Source organism: Betta splendens, chromosome 3 (genome assembly GCF_900634795.4).
Source record: "Betta splendens chromosome 3, fBetSpl5.4, whole genome shotgun sequence".
Taxonomy (NCBI): Eukaryota; Metazoa; Chordata; class Actinopteri; order Anabantiformes; family Osphronemidae; genus Betta; species Betta splendens.
The window spans coordinates 13490050-13503513 of NC_040883.2; the positions used below are offsets into that span (position 1 = coordinate 13490050).

Consider the following 13464-nt stretch of genomic DNA (forward strand, 5'->3'; position numbering starts at 1 on the left):
CGTAATGTTTAATTCATGACGTTCTGAGTGAGAATAATTTCTATTTACATGGAGGACCGATCAAACTCCACTTTGTGACCATGCGTCCACCCCCCCTCACTTCAGTGCATCCGTAGCCGAAAACCGATGGTGCTCGTGGACATCCTGCGCACAGCAGACAGCGCCCGGGCGGCTCTCGGAGGAGGTGTGCGCTCGCAGCCTCGGCAAAATGATTGCTGGGAGCTGACAAGGGGGGTGGAGGTTGCCTTCGGGGTGTCGAAGCGGGTCCCGTGAATCGGGGATGGCGCTGCGTACAGTGCGAGCGACATAGCGGCCAAAGTTTGCAGCGCGCGCGCGGGCAGGAAAGTTCGCCGGAGAGGCGGCGCGTGCTCCCGAGTGCTTCTGTCACGAACACCGGCGGATCCCGGCGCAAACATGCGGACGAGACAGCGCAAGTGACGACGTCCGAGCTGCTTTGCGGCTGTTTTGAGTGGATTTCTCCGCGCTGGAGCCGGTTTGCTGCCGTCGCCGCACGCCGCCGTTTCAATGGACTATCGCCTATGAGTCAGAGTAAGTTGGACCAAAATTGACTGCATGAATTCCTGCGCTGACCCCGAGGTTGGACCGGGAGCGCGACTTAACTGTTGACGCTATGTAGGATAGTTTCGGGGTGTTTGGAAACAATGCACTCCCCCCGTGACAAGGAACTGGCACCCTTATCTCGGAAACACCGTCTCATGGCCGCAGCTCTGCCCGGCGAGGACGGCCCATTGCCCGGTCCCGCTTCCAGGGCTGACCGCAATGGACTGGGGGCTCCGGTTCATTGTTTCATATGCGGCAGCGGCGTCACACCCGGGAAGGAAATAAGATTACAAGTGACATATCAGAAAGAGAGGCTGCCGTTCTTCCCCTTCCTGCAGAACCAGGAGCCGGCCCCGGGTGCGTGTGAAGTGAGCCCGGACGGACACGCGCTCGTGTGCGCCGTGTGCCACTGCTTTCTGACGGAGCAGTGGAACTCGTTCGAGCGGAGCAGGACGCCCACCGAGAAGCGCATGTACTGGTTGAAGCGGCCCTACCAGTGCGACTCCCGGCGGGTCCCGCAGGAGTGGAACGTGTCCTACGACCTGGAGCGCAGGATCAGTGTCAACAGCCAGAACTACGACGGGGGCGCCGACTCGGATTTCTCGTCGTTTTCCGAGAACGAGAACATGTCGGACCCGGAGATGGATGTGGTCGACAGAGTCAGCGTGGCCAGAGACAGATGCGCGCGAGCGCCGGGCAAGTCGCCAAGAGACGGTGGCAGGAAAAACAATGCAATCAGTGTTAAAAGCAGCCCGGACTCACAGCGGGCGGTCCGCTACCCGGCGGGTGTTTACGGGGCGCAGGCGTCGCCAAAAGTGGAGAGCGTCCTGGCAGCGAGACGCGCGGCTAAAATGATGAACAACGCGTGTCAGTCGTCAGAGTCTCTCGCCAAGTCCCAGGAGAGATTCCCCCCGCGGTGCTACGACGCTCCTGCGTCCGACGCACCTGTGCAGGACAATGGGGTCATTATGCGCAACAGGCGGTGGCAGGACGAGGGGAATGCGAGACACGCGGAGGCGCGTCTCACGCAGCGCGTCGCTGACGGAGCGCCGCTGCCGCTGCCGCTGCCGCGCCGTGGACGCGGCGAGGACCCCCTCGACGCGCCGCTGTCGTCCGCTGCCACTAAACGCAACGTGGCCCGTCCCGGGGAGGGCATTTCTGACACCTCGGATGAGGACGAGATTAACATCACGAGTGATGACGACAAGGGCGCGAGGAAGAGCGCGCGGCCGCACCACGTGGACTCCAGTCCGGCGGAGTGCGTGTGCTACATCTGCGGCACCGGGCTCCGACACGATGCTCATTTCAAAGTCAGCGTGCAGAAACAGGAGCGGGCGCAGGGCGAGCCCTTCTTCCCCTTCCTGTGGCTGCACTCGCCCCCCCGCGGTGCGGTGCCCATCAGCCTGGAGGGCAGCACCCTGGTGTGTGGCAGCTGCCACGCCTCCCTCATGCAGCAGTGGCAGAGCTTCCAGCTGGCGGACGTGCCCGTGCTGCAGCGCCTCTACGTGGTCCCCATCAACCAGAACCGGGCGCCCGGCGCCGCCCGCCCGGCCCGGCCCGGGAGGACGCCGGAGCCCAGGGCGTCGCCGAACGTGTGCTTCCTGTGCGGCCAGGAGCGCGGAGGGGACATGCGAGTGGCGTACGCTCAGGCGGGGGCGGGCAAGTCCCGCGGCGTGATGTACTTCCCCTTCATCAACATGCTGCCGTGTCCGCCCAACGCTCAGGCGGCGAGGAACGGCCGCGTGCGCTGCTGCGCGCCGTGCCACTCCATCCTGGAGGGCATCTGGGACGCGTACCGCCTCAGCCTCAGCGAGGACCTCATCGCCTCCGTCGGCTCCTTCCTGGCCCGGTACCACGCCGCCGCCGCCGCCGCCGCCGCCGCCGCCGCCGCCGCCGGGGCCGGCGAGGCCCGCGGAGCCGCCCGCGCGCAGCCCGGCGCCGCCCGCTCCACCGCCGCGTGCTACCTGTGCGGCGCCGAGCTGCGCGCGGGCGGCGAGTTCCAGCTGCACGTCAACCCGCCCGGACGCTGCGGCGAGAGGGAGCCGTTCTTCCCGTTTCTCACCGTCCACCCCCCGGCGCCGCGGGCCAAGCCGGTCGACGCCACCGGCCTGGTGTCGGCCTGCACGCTCTGCTACCACGACCTGCACGCCCAGTGGGCCCGGCACGAGCGCCGCGGCCTCAGTCCCTCCGCCCCGTCCACCTCCAGCGCACCGAGCTCCGCCTCCCAGCCGCCCAGCTCGCCCTGGGCCCGGCAGTACAGCTGCGAGGCCTTCGTGTGCTTCTTCTGCAGGCAGGAGCAGCGCCGGCACGGCCGGCTGCGCGCCGTCACCGTGGCCCGGCTGCCCGTGTTCCTGTACGCGCCCCGCAGCGCGCGCACGCTCCTGGTGGACGACGGGAGGACGCTGGTGATCGGCTCGTGTGTGGAATGTAAGTCCATGGTGCAGGTGGGACAGAGCATGCAGCAGGACGGGGATAAGCCGGGACCGGGGACCTCGGACGGGGAGCGCAAAGAGCCAGAATCAGCCTCGCCCCCGTCCAGACATAAGGTAAGAGCAAAGAGTGGCTTTCAGATGCTTATCAACGCCTTGCTCAAATCAAGCGCTTTCTATTCATCTAATAAAGCCTCAGTTCCCACAGGAAGAACAAACTGACCTCACATGGAGTGGGATGAGTTTGACATATTTGTTAAAATCATCTTTACCTCCAAATTGTAACTGTTTTTGCTTGTGATTTTGTGGCCAGGAGCTCAAAGCCGATGATCATTTTCATCAAAATTCACTTGTGCAAACGCCAGAGACAACTGTTAAGGCCGGGGCCGGCCCCGTGTTTGCTGTTTGCGTGCGCGAGAGCGTGTTTATTTGAAGGAGCGTGACTGAGTGCGTCTCAGCTGGCGCTAAACAGTTTGTTTTGGTCTGAGCACGTTGAAGACTTTGAGCGTCCGTCCAAAAAAAAAAGTCTGTTTAAAGTGCGTCTGCACAGGTTTTTTTCAATTTCTAAAACTGACAACAACCATAACATCAATGCTGTAACAAATGATCTGCTAATTGGAGCTCGCCTTTTTTTTGTTGTTGAACTGATTTTCCTCCAGACATCATTATTACCCGTCTCTAACAATCTCAATAGAAATATGGTTTGTAGTCTAGTTTCACTAGCAGAGGTTCCTCTCCTCCAGTTTCAAAATGTTACAGCTAACATCAGTTACAAATTGGTCAAACTGTCAGATATTGATTCTAATCTACAGCAGAGGTACAGTATAGACTCTAACACAGCAGCTGCGCCATGACTTCTACTGTACTGGCTAATGTTTTCTGTCTATTAGATGGTGGCTGATGCCGTAAGACCAGCTTTCACTACCTAGAACCCCAGTACGACCCTGTTACCCAGCATGAGCCCATTAACGAACACACTCGACCTAATGATTTAATGAAAAGTAGTGATGACTGAAATAGTTTGAGCTGTTGATATGTGAATGAATTTGCTCCAGCATTTATGATTCCTGGCGTCAAAGACACAGTGATTGAGTCGATAACGGTTGTTTCTGTTGACGTCATGATGCGGTGATCGCTGGTCTGACTGACCATTATACCCATATTTAGTCAAGCCTTGCGGTTGCAGCTCTTCCCACGTTTGACTAAGTCAGCGGCGATGTGAGTTTGGCTGTAGAGACGTCACATATTGCAACGATTGTGAGATGTGATTAATAAAGGGTCCTGATGATTGAAGAATCTTGCATAGGTGGTCCAGATTGTCTGACTCAGACGAGCCCCCCCCAAAAGGAAGGTCACTGCTTGCGTTTCAGCCCTTTTCTTGCTTTGTTTTACTTCACGTCTCTCAACAACACATGAAATCCCTTTTCTTCTGTTCTAAAGTAAATACCGGAGACCAGCTTTTTTCCAGACAAGCAGGAGATGCAGGAGGCAGAAGTTGGAGGCAGCGCCGCCACGGCGTAGGGATGTTGAGAGCGGGGCAAATGAGGATGATGATATGTTAATAAAGAGCCGCGGAGCGTTCAGACAGTCACTTGGCTCCATGAGCAGCACTTTCATGCAAACAGACACTTAGTGTCCAGCCATGCAGGACATGTGAAAAACATCTGTGGATGCCATTCACACTCAGCAACCTCAATATGCTGCACACTCACGAGCGATCTGGAGCTGTCCACCTCATTTTCTCCCTGTCCCTTATAGAGTTGGGAGTAACTCTACCATATGTTCTGATTTTCTAATTTAAGTCAAGTTAGTCATCTTTATATAGGACTTTCCGTACACTGAGGAAATTTCACACTAACCAATATTGTAAAATTCAAAATATCAACATTGCTTTAGTGGCCTCTATTGTCTGCAGCGTGTGATGTCATCTATACTTGAACCCCCAAATCAAAAATAATTGAAATTATGCAGAGTGTGTTATGTGTGTCTTGTGTTATGTGATCTTGTCCCAGATGAGCTCATGTGAGTCACATGTGAGGGGATATTCCTGACATGGAGTATAAATAAGGGACCGGCTTTTCTGGGGGTGGCAGACACGGCTTCGTGTGATTGTGGAGACGTCCAGGTGGCACAGCCAGTGACCTCATGGCTGAGAAAGTGCCAGCGTGTGTGTGTGTGTGTGTGTGGGGGGGGGGGGGGGGGGGGTTGGGGTGTGGGGGTGGGGGTGGGGGGGGGGGGGGGGGGGGGGCTGCAGGGGAACAGGTGCCTTGTCCTTTAGTGTCACGCTATATTCGCCTGGGAGAGCCTGTCGTCGGTGGGGTTGGGCTTGTCAGGAGGGTGGGGTCAGCTGGTGAATAAAGATAAACACATGCTGGCCTGTGGGATCCTATTCGTTTTTATCCCTTTCTCCTCCTGTGTAGTTCGCGTGCGACACAACGGTGATCGAATCAGCCCGTGAAATGAGATCCGCCACAGGGCTTCAGTCGCCCCTAAACACATGCGCCGTGCGCTTGGCGTGTTCTCGGCCCTGCTCCTGCGTGTTTAATTGGGATGTCGGACGTGACCTTTGACACGGGCGCAGGTAGAGAACACCAGCTGGCTTCAGGTGGATGATCAGCAGATAGTTTACACTGTAGCTCCGCTGTTGGTCAAGCAGACGCCTGCTGATTTCTGCATTCGTTAAAGCTGTTGCAGCCAAGCGGGTCTACTCTGTTATACTGTGCTATGTAGCTAAGTTCACACAGTTTTCCTGTAGTAGACAGTGTCTTTTTGTTTTTTATTAAAACAAAATGAGCAAATGCATCAATTATTAGTCACGTCTTACAAAAGGTAAATAGTAACTAATTATACCCAGATATAGAAAACGCAAACATATCAAGTCTCTCCATTCATACAAACCTATATGTTTACATGAGTGTAAATGGTGTGTGTGTGTGTGTGTGTGTGTGTGTGTGTGTTGGATGTTTACTTTGTATGGTGGTCTGCTGAGTGACTGTTTAGAGTGGGTGATTATTGTTGACCCATAAGAAGCGCAGAGGCTGGATTCAGTGTGACTTCAAACATTAACTTGTGTGTGTGTGTTGATAGGCTACCTCTTTCTGTACGCGTGCATGTTGTGTTGTGTGTGTGTGTGTGTGTGTGTGTGTGTGTGTGTGTGTGTGTGTGTGTGTGTGTGTGTGTGTGTGTGTGTGTGTGTGTTTGTGTGTGTGTGTGTTTCTGATCACCTCACGGCCCATCTCCTGTAATAAAAACCAACACAAACGACATTTGCCGTCACAGGATCAACATGCCGCCACCTTGACTGTGTCGCCAAGAAATAATTTACTGTAGATCTCAGTGAGAGAGAGGAAGCGAGGGCGAATCGAGACAGATACTGTATCTGGATGTGCAGCTCAAAAGCTAGAAGAAGAAATGGTCCTCAGTGAGTTATTGGAAGGAGAAAGAGAAGAGTGGGAGGCTTGGACAAGGTGAGGGGGGTTAATGGGATTTAAATTGCAGCCAGAAGAAAACAGAAGAAAGCGGAGACCCACTCAATCATGTCCTCATAGACGAGAATATTACAGCAGAGCTTATTTTACCCTGAAAGGGGATTCTATTAAAACTGTGTTCATTTGAGACATGTGAAGTAGTGTCCTAACATATGGTGCGAGCCTGTGTGTGTCTAGTGAGAGCCGTGCGTGTTGCGTGTATGGTGGAAACTTCATGCAGCTGCGCTCCCGTCTTCTCGCTGCAGCGGTGTCAGACAGACAGACAGACAGACAGACAGACAGACAGACGGCCTCGCGTTTCACAGGGAATCTTCTGGTATCCGAGGGGCTTAATATCAAAGCCGCTGGAGGTGGGTTTTGATTTAGCGCTCAAGGCTTTAATCACCGTCTTTCCGCGAGCATCCCTCCGCGCCGCATTCTTGCCCATATCTGAATGGAGACATCAGATGCTGCGCGGAGCAGATGAGATGGAGGAGGTCCAGCGTTGTGGTTCTAATCTAGGCCTTCGTGCCTCGCGGCTGCTCTGCTCGTTTGAAGGACGTCACAGCGGTCCTTCAGCTCTGCGCTGTGTCTGACCAGCTGCGTGACGCATGTCCTGGCTAGTGTTTGACACTGCAGGTTATGACCCTCTTTGGTTTTGAAGTGGTAAATGTGTAGTTTTATTGTCCGAGCAGTCAATGTATTGACGAAGAATAATCTGAACTAACTCACTGGAGTTAGTAACTTTATTAAACAGTAACAGCGTACTTGACCTTGTTTAATGTGTCCTCTATCCTGTATCTCGTCTTTTCCAGTTTTTATAGTGGTTTTACTGTACATTGGGACCATTTCAAACACATTAAACATCATTGCTATGTTGTGAGGTACATATTTTATGTGTTTAACATTAAAACTGCGATAACTGAGGTGTCAAACTTTCTTTTTTTTAATAGCAGCCTCTGAGTTGGATGTATAATGATGCACATATGATTGTTAGAGGAAAACAAGTTTGTGTTCATTATTTTAACGGCAGCAATATTGTCCTAAGTCAGAGAGTAAGCAAAGTACAGAGCCAGTTTAACATGAAACATATTTAGAAGTACAAAGGAAACCACAGGCACAATAGCAGGTTTTATGCATAAAACTAGACCATGACGACCCCCCCTCCTCCCCCCAGGACACTTGGTTCGGTCCATTTCCTGTTCATTGCAATTGCTGCTAATCAAAGAACCTGCCACATAAGAAACAAAGACAAAGAATGAAAGGTAACGTCATGAAAATACCATACAAGAGTTTAGTTTAGCTAGTTCTCAACATGGCTGTTGGTCGCCTAATGTAGGTACTAATTAGTGTAAACATTACTTATAACACTATATTATCCAGAGTTGGTTTAACAACTCACAATTTAACAACTGAAACTAACTCAGTTGAAAAGTTGTGTAGAAGAATGAGGCACTGATGGTGAAGCTGTCTCATGCTACGTTGGTACAGGAAGCAACGCTGTGGACTTCATGAAGCTGAACTGACTGCTGGAGACGGGCACTGTTGGGTTTTTGGCTTTGTGAGCTGGTTTATAGCTGACAGATGAAGGCATACTGACCTTTTAACCCTGCAGACAGGGGATATCCATATGGTCCCTGCACTCAAGGGCTGTGGCACACAAGGTCATAGGTCACGCTGGAGGGAAGCAACCTATAAGTTGACACACCTGTCAAAAAATACCGCTTTTGACACGGTCGTAAAAACACAATTCATGTACGTATGATGCGAGCAGGCAGCTTTTTTTTGCCGCTGGAAGAAAAGTGGTTCTCAGTGCTGCAGAACCAGTTCAGAACCAGTGATCCAACCACAAAACAGAGAAGCCGTTGAGAGCTGTGTGCAGTGTTACATGATTCGCTTTTCATAACGTACAGCTTTGTGATCCCTATTAATAAATGGAGATCTGTTACTTAATTAGCTGAGAGTTAATTAGCTAAAAGTAGCAGAATCCACCTGTCATGTGATTCAGGGTCTTCTTTGCAAATGCTGTGAACTCATCCTTTCTAAAACTCTTTGGAATTTTCCACCCCGTGAACTCTGGCTTTACACTTTGACTTTGGCCTCATGTCATAAAGTATTTGGCCTCGTATTGTCATATAAATGATCCCCAATGATCTGTAAAACTACGCTGGATCGAGTGGAATTCTCTCTGACAATATGGATGAAACATTTCTGGACAGGTGCATTGACTGTGGATGTGGCAGACGGCGACTGGATTCTTATAGTTAAACAAGAAACAGCATTTATTCACACAGGAACATGATTTAGAACTTGATTCATTATCCACAGTCTTGTTGCCTTCGTGAAAAAACTGTCTGTTTTAGATGGGGTGAAGGGGGCGCAGAGAAGGCAGTGTCTCTTTAAAGCCCCAAAGCCTTGGCCCCTGCTGTGAACCCTTTTTGTGGGTGCCCATTTGGCACCAAAAAAGTGTATGCAATGAGGCAGTAAACTGTGTGTGAACTACCCAGTTTGGTTCCTGTGAGAATCCAGTCATGTGATGGGGAGTACAGTGTCAAGTGTGTGTTTGTGTGATGTGGCCTGTAGTCGGGATATGTGCACAGGAAGCAAATGCTTAACTGCTTCTCTTTCATTGTTCTGTTTATCTTGATCTTTTTGGCCTCTGTCCTCCTTTTGAGAGGGTTTTCATTGATATTGTCTCTCTTCCACTGCCACTCTGTGTCTCAATTTAGAATGATGGGATTAAACCAGTAGAGTGTGCAGTAGGTAAATAATGTTTTTTTTAAGATGTTTCTAAAAGTTAAAAAAAGTGTCAACAAAGAAAAATCTAAACACAACCATAAACCTTAATTAAACCTACCACGATGCACAGAAGAACACACACACAATTTTTGGTGTTTCACAAAATACGTTGTAGTTGCAGTTTTCTGAAACCAACTTCTTTTTGGAAGTTTTAGCATCGTTTAGCATCCATGCATTGTTCCCGGGCTTAAGTTAACTTTCTAGTGTCTGTTTGTTCTTTGTCTTGTGCTCAAGTATTAGAGCGCACGATCATTGTTGGCAACTGTGCCGGGTGCGAGTTTCTTTTTCTCACGGGCTCTTGCAGTGTACTTTTTTTTTTTCGGTTTGGATATTTTTAGACCAGTCTACATGTCTACATTCTGATGTTTCCCATGTAATGTGTATTTACCCTACTACTGTGTTGCTGCGCAGGATCCTGGCATGGCAAGATGCCACTGTGTGAGAAGCGGCCATGCTGTCGTACAGTCTGTAGCCTGGAAGTAGGAAGCCTGGTTTGACGGTGGTAATTACAGAGGGGAGCGCGTAATGTAACTATAGCTCAGCTTTCCCTGCCAGCTGCCCTGTGGCCATAACGCTCACTCACCCACAGTCATGTCATAGATGAATACATTCGCAGACTTACGTGCACCCTTTAAAGAGCGTAATCCGGGCCGTCAGTTGTACGGAGCAGCTGTCGGCGCGTGTGACTGCCCTCGTCTGCGCACATGTACGTCTGCCAGGTGCTCGGCAGAACCGGCAGGTGTTTGCACTAGTGCTGGCGAAGGCAGCTGGGTTATGCCACAGCTGCGTGGTTCTGCACCTGGACACAGCTGGAGCGTATAGCAGCACAGTAGCGGAGAGCGGAGCTGATTCCCCGCCAAGCGTTTAACGTATAACTCCCGTTCTCAGGTGACTGGCGGCTATTAAGCGCTGCTCGTTAGCATTGCTCCGTCGGACATCCGAACGCTTCCCGAGCACCTGCGTGAATGTGATTCATTGTGCTCGGCCTCCGCTTTGCTTCCCCTGGCTTCTAATGGGCTGAGCACGCGCGAGACTCTCGCTCTCTCACCTATTGTAGGTGTCGGGGCAACTGGCGATGTCACCAGGAGCCAAAATAGCCCCCGCGGTGGGCTAAATATACCGCGCAGCGCGCAGACAACCACTGGCTCCAACCGACCAGCCGCTGGGTAGCTTCGGCCTCCTTCTGTCAGCCAAGCGGAGGGGAGATAATGATTAGCATCACCGGTGATCTTGCGGGAGCTTATTTTGGCTGAAGAAGACATTCCCTCCTTGGTATTGCTCCCCTCTTCCTCAGTCCTGGCCCCGAAGCCCTCCACCCTAACCCCACACAGATGCCATCCCACCACCTGGTGTCTCGCATGCTCAGCTTGTCCTGCCAGCTCCAGGACAGCTGGGGGAAAAGGGGGCCGGGAGAGGAGGTTCTGGACTGAGCCCTCGTCAACCTAGAGACTATGATACCTCTGGAAGAATGCAGTCTGCAGACTATACGGCAGTGGTGGCACAGTTAATATTGGAACGTCCGTCATATGCTTGTTGCTGTCATATACGTCATAATACAATACACAATACACCGTGATGTGAGTGTTCAAATGGTATTTGTGGTGTGCGTCTTCACCCCGTAGGAAGGTCTTGGTTCGGATTGTGACCTGCTTATTGTGGCTTGGTGGCAGTTCAAAGCCCGATGTGAATAAAAGGGTCACTCAGAGCAGCCTGAATGTTAGCCAGGTGGTGTGGACGTCATCAGAGATGCTCCCACTGGGCAGGCGGCACACACAAACACGCAGACATAGTCAGGAGCTACTGGGACTTTGTGAATAGTTTCCATGGGTGAGAGTCTCTCACGGTGACATGGCCGCGCGATGAGTCAGAAATAAACCGATACAGTTTCTCCATCTGTGTGACAGAGCGATACCTCACATAGCTCCCAAAGGCCGCGCGTAATTTATTTGTTACTTTTTGCCAGCGCTCCCTTTCAAGCATGCCGATATGTTACTAATATAGTTTTCATCGCCGCTGGGTCATGTGTGCAACCTGCTGAAAGCATGCCGCGCCTCATCCAAGGCCGCGACGCTAGGTGGACGCTAACGTACGAGCTGCCAACTTCCCCCATGAAGAGTGCGCTGTGGACCAGTGTAAGCAGCGGGTCAGGGTGAAGAACACAGGGCCACAGGAACGGTTTCAGATTGGTGAACCACCAAATATACGGACTTGTCGCAAGCGTTTGTAAAAAGTCTAAGCGCGCAGCTGCACTTTTACTGACTGTGCAGGACACTAACATGGTACTGCATCAACATTTACTGGCAGGGTTGTAAAAATTGAATATGTCATAAGCAGCCCCATAACGTGAAGTACTGGACCAGATGACGCAGTATCGCGCCGTAGGAGCCTTTGCGGTGAGCGTTCATAAAAGCAGAGCTGCTAAAATCTGGCGGTTCCTTTAAAGCTTAAGCTGCTGCGAAAGCCCACGGAGGCTTTAGGGGCTCTAGATGTTTTGTTGTTATGTTCTTGTCTTCTGCAGGAGGCTGTGAAAAAAAAGAAAAGAGAACTTGGCTCGAGTTGGATGTCGGAGGTCTTCTCATTTCTCCCTTTCTTCTTCTCCTGACTCCATCCACTGTCAATCTCTCCCCGTCTCTCCTCCGTGTCCCCCCCATCACCTCAGTCCTTTTCTTTATTCCTCGCCCCCCCCCCTTTTCTTCACTCTTCATCTTGGCCTGTGGTATTAACGGGGCCACATGTTGCTGGCCTCTCCTGGTGGTGTGAGCCCCATGGCAGGCCCTGGCTCCAGGCTGACGCGTAGCTCGGGGTGTGCGCGCGCGTGTGTGTGTGTGTGTGTGTGTGTGTGTGTGTGTGTGCGTGTGTGTGTGTGAGGCCGCTAACACAGTAACCCGATAGTGGTGCGGCTGAGCGGTACAGAGCGGAGCAGTGCTGTGATTTATCCCGTGGGCCCAGCAGATGGCTGCAACAGGAGTTTGTTTAAGTTTGCTTCAGAGCCGGGCACGCAGCCAGGAGCATTGAGAGGGCCTGCCAGAAAAATGTTCACTTACTCTGGATGCCTAACCACACTACTCCCCCTCTTCTCTCCCTCCTGCCTCCCCCTAGCCCCTCACAGCCCCTTCAGTCCAACACATACACATCCACACACACAGACACACTCTTGCAGACTTTCTGTCGCTACTCTCCTTTTACCCCTCTCTAATTTCTCCTTTCTCCTATTTGCTTCACACACATGCTGTAATACATACATACACACGCACACACGCCCGCATGTATTTGCACACTGAGCCAAACGCACACACACACACACACACTGTAGTTTGTGTGCATACTTCTCAGTTGTGTTGTCAGCATCCCTGACGCAGACATGATCTCACACCTCAGGAGGGGGTCTGAGGCACTGACGAGGCGTCCATTCCCGTGGGGTCTCCTGAACACAACCATATGACCGACAGTGTGCCTCTACACTCGGGGAAGGAAAAGGAACTCTGCCGCGTACACACTAAAAGAGAACCACATGCGCGGACGCCACAGATGTTTTAAGGCACCATTTAGGTCTTGATGTCTGTGCGTTGCCTCTCGTTGCCCCCTCGCTCTGACTGGAGCTCTTGCTCTCTGAGGTGGAGTTGTGTCACATCACTCGAGGTCACCCAGGTGATAACCCTTGACCTCTCTATTTTCCTATCCCCGTCTGGTCTCCTGCTTGTCTGTTATTCATGTGCATGTTGTCTTTTTCTGCACACAGTTCAGTGGCAAAAATTCAGGGTCGTCACATCAAAATGAGCTGAAACGGTGAACATCACTGTACCCAGTGGGACAGAAAGTAGAGAAAAGGGTGTTGTGGACCTTTATGTTTCGTTTCCTCGCTCTCCCTAGGCATGTTTATTAGATTACATGCTAACTGGTTCTGTACTGGTTTCTATTGTCTGACTCGATGTTCAGAACTGATGGGATTATTTGATTGATAATGAACATTACTCATGAGTTTCTTTGCTTTCTTTTGAGCATCCTAAGCCGTTCCTGCTGTATTCTGTGCACCCAGTTTAAGTCCACGCAGGTGAAAGGACTTTCTGTAGGTACGAGGTGCCTCTACAACAATAAATGTTTCACATGGTGCTTGTGCTCGCGCTCATCACCAGCGCTCTGGCGCCCTTGAGCACGACTCTTAACCCCACAGTGTTACTGCTCAGTGGCCACGGGTCACACTGCGCTCG

The 13464-nt window shown here is 51.8% G+C and overlaps 1 protein-coding gene across 1 annotated transcript in view; it reads left to right on the plus strand.

Moving 5' to 3' along the window:
- The first annotated feature begins 223 nt into the window (after positions 1–223).
- Positions 224–13464, plus strand: part of gse1b (Gse1 coiled-coil protein b) — a 141959-nt gene continuing 128718 nt past the window's right edge. Inside the window, exon 1 of the mRNA XM_029145220.3 lies at positions 224–3107. Within this exon, the coding sequence (XP_029001053.1) occupies positions 663–3107 (2445 nt within the window). The 5' untranslated portion in view covers positions 224–662. The remainder of the gene's footprint in view (positions 3108–13464) is intronic.